This window comes from Strix uralensis, chromosome 5, assembly GCF_047716275.1.
Source record: "Strix uralensis isolate ZFMK-TIS-50842 chromosome 5, bStrUra1, whole genome shotgun sequence".
Lineage (NCBI taxonomy): Eukaryota > Metazoa > Chordata > Aves > Strigiformes > Strigidae > Strix > Strix uralensis.
The window spans coordinates 71652205-71672540 of NC_133976.1; the positions used below are offsets into that span (position 1 = coordinate 71652205).

General features: G+C 39.0%; 1 protein-coding gene across 7 annotated transcripts in view; it reads right to left on the bottom strand.

Moving 5' to 3' along the window:
- Window positions 1-20336, bottom strand: part of BICD1 (BICD cargo adaptor 1) — a 183216-nt gene that overhangs the window by 16698 nt on the left and 146182 nt on the right. For 3 of the 7 annotated variants that reach the window (XM_074871561.1, XM_074871562.1, XM_074871564.1), the window contains exons 6-7: window positions 18113-18264; window positions 11201-11408 (exon numbers count right to left, since the gene is read on the bottom strand). In XM_074871561.1, the coding sequence (XP_074727662.1) occupies window positions 11201-11408; window positions 18113-18264 (360 nt within the window). Of the gene's footprint in view, window positions 1-9940; window positions 10132-11090; window positions 11409-18112; window positions 18265-20336 lie in introns of those variants that run through there. The other 4 variants (XM_074871558.1, XM_074871559.1, XM_074871563.1 and 1 more) reach the window with 3 other exon arrangements.

Below are 20336 nucleotides of genomic sequence, written 5' to 3' on the forward strand. Positions count from 1 at the left end.
ATGAGTCGAAAGTATGTGCAAAGAACAAATCAGTGGTCTTCTAATTGTGCAAAGACGGAAACACATTGCATCACACAGCAAGTCCTACAAAGACAATAAATCAATCCTCTCTACTCGAACATGGGGAACAAGGAAAACTTCCAAACCCAAAGGACAAAGGCAAGATGTCAAGAATAACAGGACAGAGGGTACTAAAACACTCACCCACATTGCTGAGTTGAGATTTGTAGAGATGCTTTCAAACTGTAATCTGACAGGATGAGAAAAGTCCCAAAACTGCTTATATCCAGGGGTGATGGGGACATAAACTATAAGTTAAACCAGCTAGTCAAATAATAGTATAAACTTATCTCTGTTCTTCTAATGGATGCCAAGAAAACTTTGACCTTCCTCAAGGGCAAGAGGAACTTTAAGTGGTAATGGTTATCGCAAAGAACAGCTGGTGAGAAGACAGCTGTGGCTTACCTTTGGAAAAAAGCACAAACAATGGTACAGGTCAAAGATTAGAAGAGTCTCTCCCTTCTCCTGCTTCCAGGGTCAGTTTGGCTCTGGAAATAACACAGTTACCACTGCCCTATGCACAGCCTCAGCTGGTCAGTCTGCCAGCTGCAAACTGGGTGAAGCTCCGTGTTTCTGCAGGCTGTCCCTGGAAGGAGAGAGACCTGGGTGGAGCAACCACATGGGTTCTACATGGAGCCTGACCGGCCTTATATTAACCCCAGCTCTCTCAAAGCCAGATTGGCTCAGATTGTCCTGGCCTGGGACCAAAATGACCAGTGGGGGGGGCTGAGCCATTGTACAGAGCCATCGTACAGGTCCATGAGAGCCAGTCCTGCTCTGGCACATCTAGCATGCAGGCAACCTAATAAACTTAACCAGGTGCATGTTAGCTTCTGCACAGACATTTTCCAGTACGCAGATTCTCTTGAGTTTTCCCACTGTCTGAGTTTTACCTCTGTTCCCATTAAGCTGAATAATGGATCGTTGATTGGAGATAGACAAATTTATCAACCAAGTATCAGTTTTGACTTACTTCATGGTAAAGCTGATCTACCATGAAATTTCTATGTCAAGTCTTGCAAATACCCAGGTAACTCATATCTTAAGCTTGCTATTCAGAGAAACTCGGCATCTTAGATAATTGTTGGCTGGAAAAGCTTCAACAACAATGAGTTCTTCCACTTCTTATTTCTTAGTCTTCTCAAAAATTATTTGAAGAATAAAGGTTAAGAGATGTGAGTATACTGCTGAACTCCCATTTACACACAGAGCTGGAGGCATCAGAAATATCTACATATTGCACTAAGATGCAGTAGGCCAGCAGTAGGATGCATCCAAAATCCTCATCTCCACGTGTCCATTTTTTTTCTTGCAAAGGTACCAGGGAACGTCCCACTGTTTCTACACTCCCAAGCTCTTGACAAAGGCTGCCTCCTGCTGCTCCTCCTCCTCTCAGCTCTTTACCTTCAGGACAAGGTCAGACAGAGTAAATGTAACAGAGACCCTTCTGTTAAATGCTTCTCAGGAGTAAGAGCAGGTGATTGAGCTTATTAGAACAGGTAGAGGATTTAATTGCTATTTCCTTATAGCATTTAAAGACATGTTATCTGTCTTGATGATTTCTACAAACCAACTTGTGGAGCGTCACTAACAACTTCATGCATTGCCTGACACGTAACACAGACGGACATGGTTTAGTAGGTCACTGATTCAGTGGTTTTCCAGAACATGTCAGGTTTCTTGGCTATGTTCTAGTGAGTTCTTTCATCTATACAACAGCTACACTATATGGAGTGTTTTTCCCCCCCTTATTTCCTTATTCTGCATGACTTGATTTCTACTTTCTTTTTAGACCTGAATTACCCCCAACCTAGAGAACTCTTCCCCCATCAATCCATGTGCTTCAGTGGTAATGTGACTGCTAGCTCAAATTATATTGATAAAGCTATATCCCAGCCTTGCCCTTTGCTGTAGCTCATATTAAAAATAATTTTTTAAAAATAAATAATACCTAGTCATTAACAAAATTAGTGAAATGCATTTTTCTCCAGTTACAGACTAACATTAAGAGGTTTCTTGTCAGCTTTGTAGGCCTTTTCACATTTTCTATATCACAATGTGTTTATTTCTCAAATGGTTTCTGTGAATGCTTTAAATAATTCCTCATTAAATCTACTGAGAAGCTAAATAATGGGTTAGTAAAATAGCAGAAATGGAAATGGTAGAAGGTGAAAATATATGTTCAGTTCCTTTCTTTTATATACAGTTCATAAAAAGCACATTTAGAAAGGTCTGATGATTTGTGAAATACTTACTAAAAGACACACATCTTAAACATTTTAAAAGAGGAAAAGAAAGGTCTTAAAAACACAGAAATCACCATACTTCTGTCTTGTTGTTACCTATCTTTCACAGAAACATAAGTGTCTAGGATACATTTCAGATGGCCACAAGTACATCCAAACCAAAAAATACCTGCACTATTTTATGGGTAAAGAAATGCCGGATCCAAAAGTTAAAGTCGGTGGGAACAGTAACTTTAGTAGGCTTTGGAATAATCAACATAAGGTACAACTATGATTTTTCATAGCCCTAAAAAATGCAGACAGGGATATACTTACAATCAGGGATACTAGTCTTGATTAAAGAATTGCTGGTGAGCTTACTCCATACATCACAACATCCCAGGGAACTGCTCTATTAGAGAGCTAAAATATCAGCATGTCTAGTTTAAACAGAGACTCACTTCAGCTTTGCCTATTTTATGAGATGAGAAGCACAACGTTGAATATTCCTGTATATTTGATGGCAAAAACCAGTAAGTCATGAAACCACATTAAACCTTGTAATAAGAGAAGATAAAGATGAATGGCTTTTGTTACTAACACTGTCAAGATATTTCAATAGCTGTTTTAGTTAATTGATAAGACTGGATTCCAAAGCCCAGAATTTTCATGGAAAGTTAACAAATATCTGGCAACACACCTTAAAGATATGATGTGTCATCTGCATACCTGTTTAGTTAGAAACAACCAGAAGTCTAATAAGAATTTACTGGAGAACTTCAACAAATGATGCTAATATTAACCATTCCATCTGGCAATGACATCATAACTTTTACAGAGAGAAAAATGTCAGTAACCTTTTAATCAAAACATACAACAGTAAGGCATGGATTCCACTGCAATCTTTTTTTCTTTTTTTCTCTTTTTTAATGTTTTAACAAACAGATTGGGGCTTCTATTAAAAAGAGTTTTTATTTTGGAGCTGTTTTCTTTATATAATGAAAAATACAAATAGAAATTAAATGAAACTTGTAGAACTGCAGTGAATTCATGCCATAATAGCTAAATTATATTGAAGTAGCTAAATTATATTGATCAGCATGAAATGTATGGTTTTTGTCTCATCGGTGATAACCAGAAAGCTAAATACAAGAGAGGAAAAGCACAGAGCAAAAAGGTCCTATTCACAGTGGCACCAAGAGGTAAAAGTACATTTAGCCAGCTGACTTCTTCACCAGTTACAGCCAACTAATGTCCTTGGCAAGGATACTGTTCTTCAAATTCAAAACGGCCTCCACAAGGACAATGTACCATGCTTGAAATGGCATAAATATGCAATGCTCATTAAACTTAGTTAAATGAGCATATCAGATGCAGGACATGGCCCTGAGAGCAGGAAGATATGTACATATATCTGTATATATGCACTAATACTGCTCCTTAAACAGTGAACACATATATACACAAATATGGCATGTTTACAAAACCCACAGAAAATAGAACAATGCAGAACAAAAAAGTGAACACAGATAAGTTAATAATGACTGAATTATCTTTTTTGTGAAGGGCATCATATTCAGGTAAAAAATGCTACACCTGATTTAAAAAAAAAAAACCCAAACCTACTAAAAACACCTAACATCCATTTTTCATGGAGAGTAGAGACAGATTAGACCAATATCAGATGAGTCTTACAGTAGCCAGTAGCCTGCCTGATTACACAAGCTGAGACATCTTGCAGGTATAGGATCACCATCAATACAAGTACATTCTCAGTAGATAAAAATGCAACATATTCATAGCCAAGGACTCAGAAAAATCATCCATAGATCTCTAATGAGGCAAAGGGTAATTTGCACTTGGACTGTAAATTTGAGTTGTCAGAATAAAGTTGTGGGGTTTTTTAAAAAGTAATGGTTCTGAAGAACTTTCATGCTCCAGCTGCTTTGCATTGCTTGGATGAAGCAAATCAAACTTACCTGCCTGAACAATTCAGAGCAGACTAGCCTGACTAGTTAAATATTACATGGCTGCATACCTTATTTAGTAGTGGTGGCCCAGTTAACTGCCTACCCTGCTTTTCAAGAATAAACTGTTTCACTTGATGTACCGATAAATCCTTACTGTTCATGAACTAGAATTCAGAATAAAATTCATTAACACAAAATCAGCATAGAAAAAGATCCTAGCTATATTGATTTTCCTTTTCATTAATCTATAAAATTCCTTCACAAAGGAAAAGTAAGAAATATTTAAAATTGTTCACTGGGTGACCTGAGCAATCATGAAGATCTACAAAGCACCCTCCTAGCAAAATTCAGATCTGAGCTGATTGTGTTCCTCAAAGGACTTCAGCCAGCTTTTAAAAGAAGCTGTGCTTTCCTCTGTGTTCAGATTTCTAATGGTCCTTGTGTTTCAAAATTGAGAAGTGCATAAAAAAGTAAAGTTGAGATACTGAAGTAGTGTCTATAGCAGCAAGGCTTAGAAATCTGTGAGGAGCTTTCTGGCATTGGTACTTAAGCTCAGAAGCAAAGCTGGAACTATTTTTGGCAAAATATTCCTAAACAAACAAAAAGCATGCACAGCTAAAGCCCTTGAACTTAAACCCTTTTCACCACACAATGAAATAAGACCTAAACCTGCTATCAAAAATTTATTCTCCCTACCTTTCTAATGCTGTGAGGTACACTCACCTCTGCAGACAGCCTCTGCTGTGGAGTGTAGTGTCAGCCTGAGCCTCCCTCAGCCATTTTCCCAACACCTTCATCCGAAAGGGAAGGGTAAAGACAGCTTCATTTCCTATCAAGGGCTTCTACCCATAATATGCCTTTTTAAGATACTTTCCCATATCTTCACACAGCCTAAACAAGATGAAGAAGTAAGAAGGAGGAGCCAAAGCCAAGAATCTTGCCCCGTATGATAAATTCCACTTTAACATTATTTTAAGAAAAATATATAAGGAACATGACCTTCTGATTACACAGAGAAAAACCTTTCACAGAATATTTCTGAAAATCATATCCTAAACACTAAACTTCAAAAAAGCTCAAAATCCAGAAAGAAAAAATTAAAATAGCAGTACAGCATATTCCTCATCCCTTGAGCCAGGAGAGATTACTTAACACTTCATATGGCCTATCAAAAGCCCTTAACTCACTGTAACACTAAGGATCACCCTACTCAGCTGACTCTCTGCTCCTAATTGTGTGAAATTGTGTTTGTGCTACATCAGATGAATGTATTCTGAGGTTTCTAACCCATTGTTCACAGGTGAAACCACTTTCAGTATAAATGGCAAGTAACAAAGGCAACTGTTAAGCAATTCCTCTTGAGTCCCAGTTTAAAGACTTAATTGGAAGACTTCTTAGGACCTCCATATTTGGGTGACTGAGTTTTTTAATTATAACTTTCCTTGTTAGCTTTAACAAACAGTTTCTACCTACAGATGCTGTAAGTTAGCTCTTAGAGATGCCTCTAGGAACTCTCTATAGGAATTTCCTTCAGCATAGAAGTTCTGTATATTAAGTTAAATATTATGGTAAAAAAGCAAGCCCACAAACAAAAGCTAGTTATTTATATTGAGTTGTTATTCATACTTGATTTGCCTATAAGCACAGAGCTACAGCAGAAATTAATCTTGGATGACTTTTATATTAAGAGTATATACTATATACTCTTAATTATGTATGATAGGTGGTGAGCTTAGTGCTTGAGCAGTTGCTGTACTATTATATGGGCACTCCTTGTGTTGTCTTTATCTTCCACATGAGTCTCTTGTGAGAATCAAATGCTGTTCTGTAAATCAGTCTTGAAAGACACCTGAAAAGCAAGCAAACTTTTGGGTTTAATGTGCTTTCAGAAGTGAGCAACTCCACAAAATTACCTAATTTTGCAGTGGTTTTGCACATGAAGAACAATAAAATCTAAACCCTATAAAACAGAAACTTGGGACTGGGGTAAACTAGCATAGTTCTGTTGAAATCCGTGGGGCCAGCCTGGGTTATGTCAACTAAGCATCTGACCTCAGCTGGGCTTTGAATTTGAGATAAATGTGTCACATTTTAAGGCTACCTTTCCTTTTTGTATTTTAATAAAGTAAAATATATGACTGTACAGAAGGGAAAGGTTAGCTTCTTATGATCTTAATTCCTAGGAAATATGAAATACTTTACTATTCAAAGTGTTTTCCTATGTGGGATTTTAAATAATGAAATCTGCCCTGTGGTACCTACAAGTGTAAACAATATGGAAAAGAAGCATCTACCACAGTTTGTTTGGGGGGCACTTTAACAAAGCAGAGACTCTCAGGCAGATCACAGGTGACCCTTTAACCGCCCCTGTTTAAGGGAGAATGCTGCAGCCATTAGTTACTCTCCATCTTATAAGCCTGTGGGGAAACCTTTTTTCTTCAGATGTATCATCCACACAAGAATCTTGATTGATTTAAGCTAAAATTACAGAACTTTATATTCAACTTTTAGAATTTCCATGCTAAAATAACTGACAGAGAAAAGAACAGGATCGGGGTACCTACAGCAGACCTTTTCTGTCTTGTTCTTTCCTTGAAAAAGTCAAGAGAAGCATATTTCATATTTGAGACTGTGGGATATTAAGAGACATCTAGTGACTTTATATTCAAGGAGTCTGAACGCAACTGCAAAGGAAAGGTAGTTTCTAATACAGTGTTAGACACTGTAAAATCCAGCCTTAGGCTTTCTATATGCCCTGATTTCTTCACATAGTTATGAAAACAGCCTCAGGCAAAAGTGGGCTGGAATTGTGTTGGACACATACCGGCTGGTTCTACCTATCAGAAGAATAAAGACTTTAAAATGTAAAAATGATACAAAATAACAGAAGAAAAGAAGAAGCACACAGCAAAGCTAAATGCATATTACTACCTAGGGGAAATGGAACATGATACTTTGGAAATTAACGTCGTTAGTAGCTATTACTTCAGTTAGAAAGCCCACACAAATTTATACTGCCACAACCTGATGTCATAGGGGCATGCATGCTGATTTAAAGTTGAGGGCAGTCAAATGGACACCAGGTAGGAAATAACAACCTCTTCTTGAGAGGTCTTTAATTCAGCTGGTCTTCACTAGTGAGTCTTCATGCCAGGGTCTTCCTCGAAGAAGGCAGCAAAAAATAATCCCAGGTTTCCTCTACCAGGTAGCCAGCAGCAGTCAAAGCTGGGGCCAGAGCATGGTGCCTCTTCTGCCAAGCACCAAGTGCAGAAGAAGATGCAAGAAAAAGACAGGCACAGCTTGCTGCTGCATGGGGAACATGGGGCAGGGAAACCTGATAGTTTCTCCCTCTACCAATTTCAGTTATTTTGGCTCTTGCTCTCCATCAAATGCATTCCCAGCTACAGCCTCCCAGTTCCCACAACACTGGGAGCTAATCACAGAATCACAGAATCATCTAGGTTGGAAAAGACCTTGAAGATCATCCAGTCCAACCATTAACCTAACACTGACAGTTCCCAACTACACCATATCCCTCAGCACTATGTCAACTTGACTCTTAAACACCTCAAGGGTTGGGGACTCCACCACCTCCCTGGGCAGCCCATTCCAACGCCTAACAACCAGTTCTGCAAAAAAATGCTTCCTAATATCTAGTCTAATGAAAGTATAGGGAAGCCTGCACATCATATGGGTGAAATATTCATGTGAAGGAAATAGTTCACAAATTTAAAAGAAAAAACCAAAAACCTGGTTGCATTTAATTTAGGCTTCATTGCTCCTCCACTTCTGAGGACACAGCCTCAAGCCAAGCTATATTCTACTCCATAGTGTTTGAGTTTGGATGCTGTTCTTTCGCATCCTCTCTGATAAAGCAGCAGGTGTGGGTTGCTACGTTTCTTGCTGGCTTGCTTGACTGCACAAATCATCTGGGAACAGAAACTCTTTCTGATACAAGGCTTTTAAACATTCCCTATAAAAGCAGCAGAAACATATAATTAGACAGATGGCAAAAAAAATCCTACTTGGTACATCATTCCTTCGATCTGTTAACAACAGTAAGAAACCTTCCAGAAACTAGTAAGAACAGTGCTGAAAAATTCTGTACCTAATCCTCAACCTGATTATAACATATCACATATTTTACCATTTTACTAACAATTTTGCAATACAGCAAATTATGTTTGCCTATTGTTGAGCACAGTTCTTTTTAAAATCATTACTTCTTCCGGTCACTGAATGGCATTTGTAATATAGTCAGGGTTCTTCACACAAAGGTCATCCAGTCCTTGGATTAAAATCTGTTTCTCCTTGTCTTGGCACTCTTGTAAATTGTACATGGGAAGTACAATTGCGATTAGAAGAGTCTTGTAAATTGTATGTTAGAAGATTGATGGTTTTTGGCCTAGATCGTCACATTTTCAAACTGGGGAGTTTGACTACACAGAAAATGCAAAATCTGGTTCTTTAAAGACATGTAATTGTCCATCAGAAAGAAACATCCTTATGCTGTTGTCGGATGAAGTGGCAAGAATACAAGACACACCACCAGTGTTTAGGAAGCAGATTCCTGTTGATCGGGTAGAAAACGAGCACATGGTCTTCCATTGCCAACAGAATACAAAGGAATTGCTGAAAGATCAGTACCCTTTATTTTATACATTTTAAAGTCTTTGTTTCTTTCCCCTTCCCACCTTTCTCTCCCCAGGAGCCAATTCTTTGATTTATTTACTGCAACACTCCTTAGGAAAATGTCTTGTTTAGACTCTCTGCAGTTTTACAAGTCCTGAGTGGGTGTTACTTGCATGGCACTACTCAAAGGCAGCTGTGATATTGCTGGCATTGAGTGAGAGATATAGCATACTATAGGGTATTGCTCAGCTTTTCAGAATAAACTTGAGCAGAAGTCACTTTGTGGGTTTTTAGCTTTTATATTTTCTACTTATGCTTTTTGCGTATAGCAAATTTCAAAACAAAAAATTAAAACATTTACCACCAGACAAGAGTGTGCACATTAAAAGGCTAAAGGTTCTGCTCAGGAGCAGAAGAGAAGTAATTATTAGCTTGTCTGTCAGGAGAAGAAAGATGTCACAACCTCTGAAATGGCATTCCAGTTTGCATTTCCTTTCTATGCCTTGTTTGAAGCAGATACTACATTTTGGCAGGAAATGAAGAACAAAAGCTTCCTGCAAAGATAAGCTTCATGACTCAATTTATATAAACTAAACCTTCTGTGAGCTTAACATTACCCTTTAGAAAAACCTGATTGAATGCTCCAGGGTGAGCAGAAGACAGATCCTGCGTAGGCTCCTGCACACTGCCAGTCACTCCCTTGCTGGTCCTCACACATCTGACTCCTCTGTCCTGTTGGTTTTGTGTCTTCCATGGGGACTATCAACACAGCCACCAGACTAAGCACCACCCAGGCACAGGGGTGCAGCCTCTGTGGATGCCAGTGGGACTGCAACCACCTATACCACAGCAGGACTTTCCCCACTGCATCTGGAACCAGTTTGGGCTGCTGCCAGCAGAATGTCATCTCCTGCCACAGGTGACGCAGGAGGAGACATTTTGCTTTTCAGGTCTCAAGAAGATGCCCAAATTAGATTGCATCTGCAGTGCTGGAAGGGTCCCCTGCTCTGCTAACCACTCAGCACCACATGCACCCAAGGAAAAAATGTTTACCTGGTGTGGCCACGGTTAACCTTTTTTCCTTGCTGAGACGGTGCCCATGGATGAATTCACTCATGGAAGGGGGACCCCTCAGAAGATATGATTCTGTGGAGGCGGGATGAGGGGGGGGTCTTAATAATTTCTGGAGGTAGGTCCCTGAAGTCCTGGGATGGCTCTGATCACAAAGGGAAGGTGAGAATAGTCTTGCAGGAGATCCAAGAAAAATACATATGGAAACAAAAGAGTTTTACTTTAATTACCTTTCAAAGCCTCATGAATGACAACATCATGTTAATTTGCTTAACAGGTAAAAACCAACTAGCGTTGCCACCCCATGTCGTTTCCACAGCAGGGCACCTTGCCTGCATTGGAAATCCTAGTTCATATTAGGGGAGGAGGAGATGAGGTTGAGTTATATCTCAGCATCCTGGAGTCGACATGTACAAGGCTCCCTGAATATTCTCTTGTTTTTGCATTGGGACTAGAACATACAAGAAAAGGGAATGACTATCTAGGACTTCTCTAACAGAGAGTCCTCTTCATCTCCAGAACCATGGAGATCCCCACACCTATAAAGCTTTGGCCGGGCAGTCACAAGACAAGATGAGAAGTCACTGCTTGAACAGTGAAATATTTGCATTAGGTTATGAATAGCAGCCATCCCCCTTCAAAAGGTTGCTAGCTCCCATGTAGAAAAACTGATCCAAGTGAACACATCCATATTCTTTTGGCACTGATGAAGAACAAATGAGCACCAGAGCTTAACAAAGAGATGCAGTTTCTTTTGTGTTAACCGCTGAAATGCTCACAGAGCACAATCCTTTTTTTATTTCAGATGCTAATTACGGAAAACCTTAAGGGAAACTTGTTAAAGAAAATACATTCACACTAATATTAAAGACATACAAGATACACTGGGACACTGACAGAATATAGTTCAAAACACTGCATTAAGGAAGAGGAAATAACATAGTGAGTAGGTGGATCAGAACCACATGTTGCCAGGCTTTGAATTTCATATTCATATCCTCCCCACCTCCTTCTCCCCAGTCAAAGTACAAAAAAAAAAAAGAAAAAAGAATTATAATGTTTACAATTCAGTGAACGACTTTAATGAAAGTCTGGCCACTGCACTGTACTGTAAAGATCACTGCATGCATACCTTTTCCTCTGAGTGCCACTGCTGACCAGTAAGTTTGGTTGCTGTGGGCCCTGACTATGCAGGAGGAAAGTGTCTATGCTTGGCACGGTGGCTGATGCCTCCTCACTTACTTTAGGGCTGCCGATCTTGCTCTTTCCAAGCTTGCCTTTGCTGCGTCGGGACTGCTCATGGTCGAACTCTAAATCCTCCAGTCGCTGGGTAAGGGCAAGTTTTTGCTGGATAGCCATGCGTAACAGAGAGTTTAGGGTCTTCTTCTCATCCTCCGCAGCTGCTAACTGCCTCTGCATCTCATCCAGCTGCGTGACGTACTCATCACACCTGGGAAAACAAACAAGGCAGATATCTGGGGAACCAGTCCAAGAACCAACCCTACTGGTGGTCACATTTCTGGGCTGCAGTTACAGGGGCAGATTCAGATCCAAGCTTTTGCCAAACCTAATCCTGGAAGCAGACAGCCTGAATTCTTCCATTCCCACTTTGAATAAATTTGGACTTGGATCTGAATGCCAACACTTCCTGTTCAGCAGGAGAACCTATATCTAGAATATCAGAGCAGTCTATTACAACTAATGCAGATAACTAGGAATTGGAGGAAAAGTTTGGAATTATCCCCAGGTTAGCCCACAAATAACAATTTTTGGGGCTGATTCATCTAGTAACTCACCAGGGATAAGAATGTCTACTAATTAGATGATACTATTTTTCATAGACAGTAATATCTACTTAATCAAAATATTACAAAACATTATGAAAAAAGACTGCAAGCACTTTGAACACCTGACACCTCGGATTGTGAAATGAGAGGCCCTCAGCTGTTTGTCATTGTTAACTGATTAAAGAGGTACTATTCAGGAAAACCCACACCTGGAAGTTACTTCACATTTACTGTTGAGTCTCTTGGAGGTGTGTTCAGGTATCCATTGCTACAGTCACCCACTCCTTTTTAATCCTCAGGTTCTTTTATCTGCATGAAAAACTGTATCCTTTTCATTTGCTTTAGACCTCTGAGTCAGATTTTGAAATAAAACCACCTTTCCCATGATTTTGTTGGCATATAAGACTGAATACAATTTAGTCTCACTTTAAACAATGATTCCTAAAGTTAACAGGAAAAGCAAGGCATTTCAGGATGGTCTTAGTCACTTTTTGAAGTGAAATAGCTCATTTTGTTAAAAACAGACCATCTGATCAGTAAGAACCAGTAGTGAAATGATTCATGGGTAGCAGTACTATTTGACCATCAGACATTTGTGGCAACATCCAAGAATTTTTCATGTTAAATGATTCAGCTTTCATCAAATCTCCTCCCCATGCGATCTGTATAAATCTAAATAGTTTTGCTGTGTAATTACAGTAGTGTAATGGATGAGGATTTAACTTTATCAGTATCACTCACAAAAAACAAGCATAGAAAATAATTTCAGTTTTCCTTCTCAAAATGTGTGACCATAAACTTTTGAATTATGGCAAACTGAGAGATGAAACTAATTTCCCTGAAACTTTAATCTTCTCCTGGGGAAACAGAAATAAAGTATACTCAAAAATTCATAGTTATTCTTCACACACAAACACACACATATACATATTGCAGTCTCCTTTTGAATAATTCAGATACTGGAGGAAAATTACTAAGTCAGCCATAGTTTCAGCTACAGTTTCAGTATTATCTTTCTTCTACAGGACCTTAATAAGCATGACTGTCTTTATTCAAGCCTTGAGGAAGAGAGATATTTCTGCAGTGTTGGTTGACTGAAAGACAGCTTACAGCTTGCACACCTATTTCTGCTCCAAGCCATGAAATGGCTATTGATGCTTTAGCCAGTTTCTTTTACAGAGACATTAGAATGAAATCACCATTCTGGAGATTAAACTATATTCATTTGAAATAGGAATTACTAGAATTTCTGTGTTATCAGAGTTTTAAAGGCTCATTTCTTGTAAACAGATAGATCCTGTATCCATCCTGATTATTCTTTCCTGCTTTCCTCTTTGTCTAGAAGATGCCTTTTCTTTTTTCCAAACATGCTTTCTTTTGAAAATTTTAAAAAAGTAACATCTGCAGCTACACCTGCAGCACAGTGCCACTAGAGGAATGAACTGCCTTGCTTTAGTATGTCAATAAGCCAACTTTCTTTTCGGAAAAAGATTGGTTTTCTTCAGGCCTTAGGATGTGTTCTTGGTATCTAGGCATCTGCTTTCTAAAAGCAGCTAAGAGCAGTTAAGAAATATAAGATCCATGAAGATGGATATTACTAAAGCACATTTAGATAAACCAGCTTCTCATTACCTGCTATGAACACCCTAGCCCTAAAAATCTGAATATACTAGATGCTGTTAGTCAGCCTCATACTTGAGACAAACCTGGATATTCTAGATGCTATTAGCTGGCCTCATACTTGAGACAAAAGCAGTCTTGTTAATACAACATTTTCCAACTGTTCTGATTAATTATATGCCCTTCCTAGAAGTCTCCCCGTAATAGCAACTCCACATTCTTGGGAGTTCACTGCAGTGTTTGGGTGGTTCCAGTCACCTGACCTCCACCACAACTCGAAGTTTCCTATTATTTTTCACAAACATATGGTCCATTGTCTCTGTGTTTAGTTGCTCAATCTTTTTTTTTTTTTTTTTTTGAGAAAAAGTGTTCAGAAAGGTTAAACCTAAATCAGTCAAGTAAAGGCCATAATTAACTTTAGAAACTGCTGAATTAACAGTCTCAGATCTCCTTGAAGTCTGCAGCAGTGAAGGTTATTCCATGTAGTGGGAGGCAGCTACTGACTGCAGCCATGGCATTTCACTTCACTGAAATATTCCCCGCTATGTGAAAGTGCAGGATAAAAAGAGAAGTGTTTTCAATTAAAAAAGAAAAAAGCATTACAGACATCCATATTGTCTTTAGCCCATACGTTTTACAAACATTCGTGAAGTCTCACAGCATACCAAGGAAGAAAAAGGTTAAGAGCTCCTAAGAGAGATGACTTCTGGCATGGCACAGACCACTGCAGACCAAACAGGGCTCCAGAAAGTACTAGGGCTCTGAACGGGTCTTTCAGAAGTACTCAAATAGTAGTGAATAACAAAAGTTAGGTTATGCCCTCCTGAGTCAGAGCTCTTTCCCAACTTCTTCCTTGTCCCAGGACAGGTGTAAGCTGCAAGTGACTATTAAATAAACAACACTGTTATCTTGCTGTCTGCTGGTCTACTTATTGCCAGAGCAAAAGTCAAGATTTCACCTATTTCTCATTTCTCTTGTCTCAGAAAGGAAGCAGACAGACACATAAGCCCGCTTATTTTGTATGAACTGATCCAAGAAGCTTATGTAGGAGTTTAAGGGATTTCTAGTTCCATCTATCTCTCTTGTCTAGGAATGCAACCCAAATACCAAGCGAGGCTTATGTGCAATTTAGGTAACATAAATGATAGTAGAGCTTGAGCTAAACCCAGTGACACTGACAGTGACAGATCCCTGCTCTAGCCATATAAGCATAATTCTCTTCTGCTCATAAATGTTTTCTCATCTAGGATAGCTCCAGAACCTGTCTGAACTTCCTAGTCCATCTCTTCAGCACACTTTTTTCTTTAAATATTAATCACAAGAAAACACCTTGATGGATGGAGAATAAAATCAGTGCATGCAGTGTCAGGACCGTGGCAATATAAAAAGTAATATTTCTTTCTCTCTCCTTTTGAGTATCTCTATTTAGGCTGGGAAAGCAAGCATGTGTAGGGACTCAGTAAAACTGTCTGAATCCCTTTAGGATCCTGCTTTAAAAGTGGTTCCTTCTCTCCTTCAGCACTAGACTTCCTTCCTCTCCCAGGGAAATCCTTACTCTAGATGGGAAAACTAATGGTTTAAAGAGTATATTTTTAATTTGCCCTCTGGATGAGTGCTGTCCACCAGCCTCACTGCTTCCCACTCCCACAGCTCCTGCCTGGGTCAGCGACTCAGGGTTGGAGTGAGGGGAAATGCAAGAGGGGCAGGAAAGGCTCTCACTGTTTTTTCTGGTCTGGGACTACCAGAAGCAGCTCAGAACAAAATAAGCAGGCTAAAGGCAGGACCTGCAAATCTGATGGGCAGCACATGGCCCTGGCATCAAACAGGAACTTCAACTCTGCTCGACCAACCCCATGCATCCCACAGAAAAGAAGGTTTTATATGCTATTGCTTTCTTTTCTAAGAGAGGTACTTGGGGAAAGGGAGTTTGAACTGTACTGAGGACATATCCTTTGCAGGTCTGAAATAAATTCAGAAAGGGATCACAAGACTAATTAAGAGTGAAGGAGGAAACTGTAGAGATCAGAACCACAGAAATTTTGGACTGGGACAAAACCAGTCCCAGAAGGAAAAAAGAGCAAAAGTAGAGATACAAGCAGGACAGAAGGACTTTTGAGGGGGAGGAGAGAAGAACTGAAGAAAGAACTTAAGGAATGGAGGATGCACAAGTGTCAGGGGAAGACACAGAAAAAGGATGACTCCTGGTTTCTGCATAGGGGAGCTTTGGAGAAAAGTGTCATCTTTGCTGTTCAGACCAGAAACAGGTGTGTTGTGCTCTCCTTACAACATGGTATGACCTTCATCCAGCGCATTTGAGGAAGAACTATACAGTTCAGCACCAGAATGAACATCCATCTGGGGACCGAATGAACAGAAAAGGATGGTTTATGAAAGAGAAAGGATATTGCTCTATCAAACAGTATATGAAATAATTTTCAGATCTTTAATATAACTCTGTTATCAGAGGAGAGTATTGTATGTTCTCCCTACAGTAAAAATTCAGAAGTACCATGTGATGCAGGATAACCATGGAAACCACTGTTTTATTCAACAGAAGACTAAACAATTGCTTTTTTGTGCTGAAGGTTACTATTGCATCTCATGTTACTGCATGAAAAATCTTACAGTCTTGTTTTCAGACAGATTTCTCTTCTTCAACAGACATCTAGAGTATATCAGCTCTCTGTCATTTAAACAAATGCTATTCCAAATGGACTATTCAGAATGAGTCAATGATTTGAACATTTAGGAAGATTGATTTAATTATAAAGGCCATTATATTCCACAGTAAGGAAGGAAAAGGAAAATTTTACAACAGAAAAATCTATAGGAGCACACTGATGTGCAAGACCTTGCAGTGAATGACTTTTTATAACTGTGCTCAGAAAATCCTGGGCAAAACTTCTGACCTCAAGGGCAGGGACATGTTCCATAGGCCATGCACTGAGTGTTTAATCACTACGGCATGGAGTTTACCAACAGCAATAGATGCTTTGGGTGGGGCTTATCTCTACTAACATTAGACATTTACAAAGTAGAAATCTGTAACTCAGCAAGTCACCCAGATTCCCTTTCTAGTTCATAGAAGAGAAACAGAAGCTTCGTTGCATCCTACACACAAGACATATAGAAAAGGCACCTAGATGAATGGCATCATTCAAGGCTAATTCTCAAAGAAGAGATGCTGTTGTCTCCCACCAGCTTTAGGATATGCCTTAAATCCAACAGAAGTGTGTGCTCAAGACACCCAAATATGGTAAAGAGCATTCAGTACACCAACAACTTAACATTCCCTTTAAGTAACAACTTCAAAATCTTTGCAAACTTCTATTAGCTCTTAGGTTGATGATTTATGCTCCATGCAAGACCCTTATTTGCTTTATGGTCATGATGCCACTCCTCTACTCTGGAGTTAGTAGCCTTCCAGGTAGTCTTATAAAGTTAGTACATTCTTGTATCTCCTAGAGTAATGAATTTGCAAATAAAGATTGACACACGCATTTCTAATACACACACACAACTTTCCTTTCTTGAAGAAAATCTTTAGATGCCAGTGAAATCAATGGAGCTACCTTGGTTCACACCACCTGCTGAACTGGTTCTTCATTTCCATTATGGCACTACACGTACTCTTCTGACGATGAACCTATGATGAATTTGTACACAGCACCAATGTCATGGCATGTAAATGTCCCTTTTCCTTCCTTCTCACCTCTCCCAGCTGCTGCTGCTGCCACTGTCACTAAGCAACAAAGGAGCTTAGAAGGCTGGAAGAGGTGAGATGGCACCTATATACCACAGGGAGCACTGGAGACATGTTGGCATGGGGTGTGAAGACATCTTATCACTTATGGACTAAAGCACAAGCAAGAAATCTCCATTGTGTTTGTCCCTAAGGTGAAAAAAAACCCTTGATATAACAGAATAATTTCCTGAGGGTAGTAATTTCCTTGTGTATTTGGGAATTAAGATTTTATTGCTGAAAACAATGGATCTTTAAAAAAAAAATATTTTTAGGTAACTTGTAAAAAGCAGTTAAAACCAAAAGCTCTTCTGAAGAAGGTGTGGGAGAAGGAAAGATGAGAGATGATTAATTACTGTCCCACCAGGAGGAACTGTGTTACAGAAGATAAGTGAAACTTTTATCCTGTGAAGAAGAAGATAATAAATTGAATATCACCGCGGGAGAAAATAAGAATTCATGCCGGAGTGGGAAATTGCAGTGGCCTCACAATTATTAGTGCTGGATTACAGCATAGGCTGATTCATGAGATAGATTTTACTAGTGGTAAGTAATAAATCTCACGATAATGAAAACATGAGATTCTGAAGATCATCATTAACCATACGATAGCTTGATGACAGAATCACTGCGTACTTCTGAATGTGAAAATCAGCCACATAAATCTACTCTTTGATTTCCACTTTAAAAAGCCCTATAAATGCAAATATACTGGAGGCATACATTGGCATTTATAACACTTTACTCAAGGTTGTATTGACATTGCTATTCTCCAGCTTTATTTTCCAAGACATGCATCTCAGTAGCACTTGAAAGCCTGCAGGTTTTGCACAGTGTGCACTCTAAGACTCATTCACCTTCATCCAGCAAACCTCTGACCTTGCAGAAAATAATTTCTGTCTCTCCTCCTAAGCACTCAACACACACAGCTAAGTCTGTTCTCACTTAGCACACACATATTTACTTTTACAGTACTGAGCCAGACGGTTAAACCATTTCCCTTACCTGGTTGCAAACATTGCTCTCAAGGATGAGAAGGTTGCTGCATCTTCCTTCAAAGCCTTTAATTCATTCCGCAGTTTGGTCATGGTTTCAGTCACCATTGCCTTTTCATTTTCATATTTATTCTTCAAATTGGCTAGTGCCACTTCAGCTGTCTGAAAACACAGACAAGGATATATGCTTATGAGACAGATATCTGATAACAGCTAACATGCCATGTTTGATTTTACTTTTGATTTCCTTCTTCATTCACATGGTAAAAGAAGTTAGAGCTGAGCTTCATTGCACTACACCCTTTAAAGTCCTCTTTTAAGTTGTACTCCATGAAACCAGGAAAAGGAGAACACAGTTGAAAAGATGAAGCCAATTCCAATGCACTAGCAACAACTCGACACCTTAAATGTTTCTGCAAAACTGTGCAGCTGTATGTTGAGGACTCAGGCAAGTGAGTAAGTTACTACAGTTTAAGGGGTTGCTACAGCTTAAGGAGCTGCTACCATGTCATTTGAGCTGCAGTAAACAACCAGGTGTGTCCCCTGACCGCACTGCAAACAGGACACACAGCACTTGAGACTTGGCCTCCGTAGCCACATGGCTGTTAACCCATGTGTTTCACCTCCTACTTCCAGCCAGCTGAGGCTTTCCTTGGGCATGGTGGCTGCCAGGACCTGACAGGTTGTTTTTATGTCTGAGCACTGGCAATGCCTGCTGTTGTGCAAACCAGCAGTATTTTGGCAGTTTTAACCACTACAAACAAAGAAAAAAAAAAAGTATAAATTACAATTTTCACTTAACAGAAAAGCAAAGCTTTGTACTCATCCTATTCCTTTATTTTCTTCCACTCCCTCCTTTCTTTTTTCAATTATTTCATCCATTAAATTTCTTTAATTACTGCCCTACTGCTTTTAATAGTTACATTTGTCTTATTTTTGCAAGAGTTTAACCTTCTGCTTTACCTATGAAGCTTAGTATAATTTTGAAGTTATTCAAAATACATAGTTTTATAGCTACATAGTTTTATACCTACTGTTGCTATGAGACATTTAAAATTATTGCCATTGAATGAGATGAAGAAGAAAATGTTTCCTTTTACATTTACTCAGAGGGGGTTATGGTTGTTTTTTCACTTCATTTAGTGCGTAATAAGTTGCAGCATTTCATACAGGCAATCAATTTCCCCTGTTGATCTTGTGGGTTCTTGAGCTATCACCAGGGGAGAGAAGCGTAGAAGAACATTAGTTTAAAGCAACCAGCAAGGGGACATGACAAAAGATGATAATGGCCAAACAGTTGGAAATGTATTTTAAACTCAGTTTTCTGAAACTCAACACATTTCCCACTACCAATGTCTCTTAATAAAAGGACATAAAAGCATCTCCTACTAAAATACAACTCTATTCATTTGTGTCTGGGGAAACAGCACAGTCCAAAATGGCAGCATTAAAATAATTCAAATTTTTTTTGAACTGTACACTCGCCAATAATGCTTTCTCTACTTTCACACTAGTTTTCACTGAGAGATTTTAAAAAATCACTAGTAACTACCTGTCATTTTAAACAGATGGGTTGTTCCATTCCAAATTTGAAATCATCAGCAATACATGTTAAAAAAAATCAACCACTTAGGGATATATTCAAATACATGCAGCTTTTCTCAACCTTGCTGGCATATGCTTTGGTAACATGTAGGATGGTAGACACCATCCTATGCCTTGGCAGAATAAAGCAGAAATCATCAGCTTTCTATCTGTTTTCAGTGATGAGCAAAAACGTGCACTCATAAATTAACATGGAGAAGAAGGATTAACTGTGTTTAATAAAACTACTTTTTGGAAAGGAAATCTAGGAAATAGTGCATAAGAGGACAAATTTCTATTTAACAGCTGTGATTAAATCAGATTTACTTAAGAATTTTCAGGTCACTAATGAGGCAGAGGTGATTTGTGAGAGCACAGGTAGGCTCTATAGCTCAAACTGAGTTCTGCTTTGCCCCTAAGGCAGGAATTCACATGTCTTTGCTTTGTAAGAGAAATACAGCCCCATGTCCCTTAACCTATCATACCTCATCTTCTAATACAAAATTCATGTAAAGATTTTCCTCTGTTTAGGAATGAAAATGAGTTAAAGATATGTGCCACCAAATGTTAGACTTTTAAAAAAATTGTTTCAGCAGTGGGATTACATATTCCATGTAAACCCAATAATTTACACATCATTGAAACTGTGC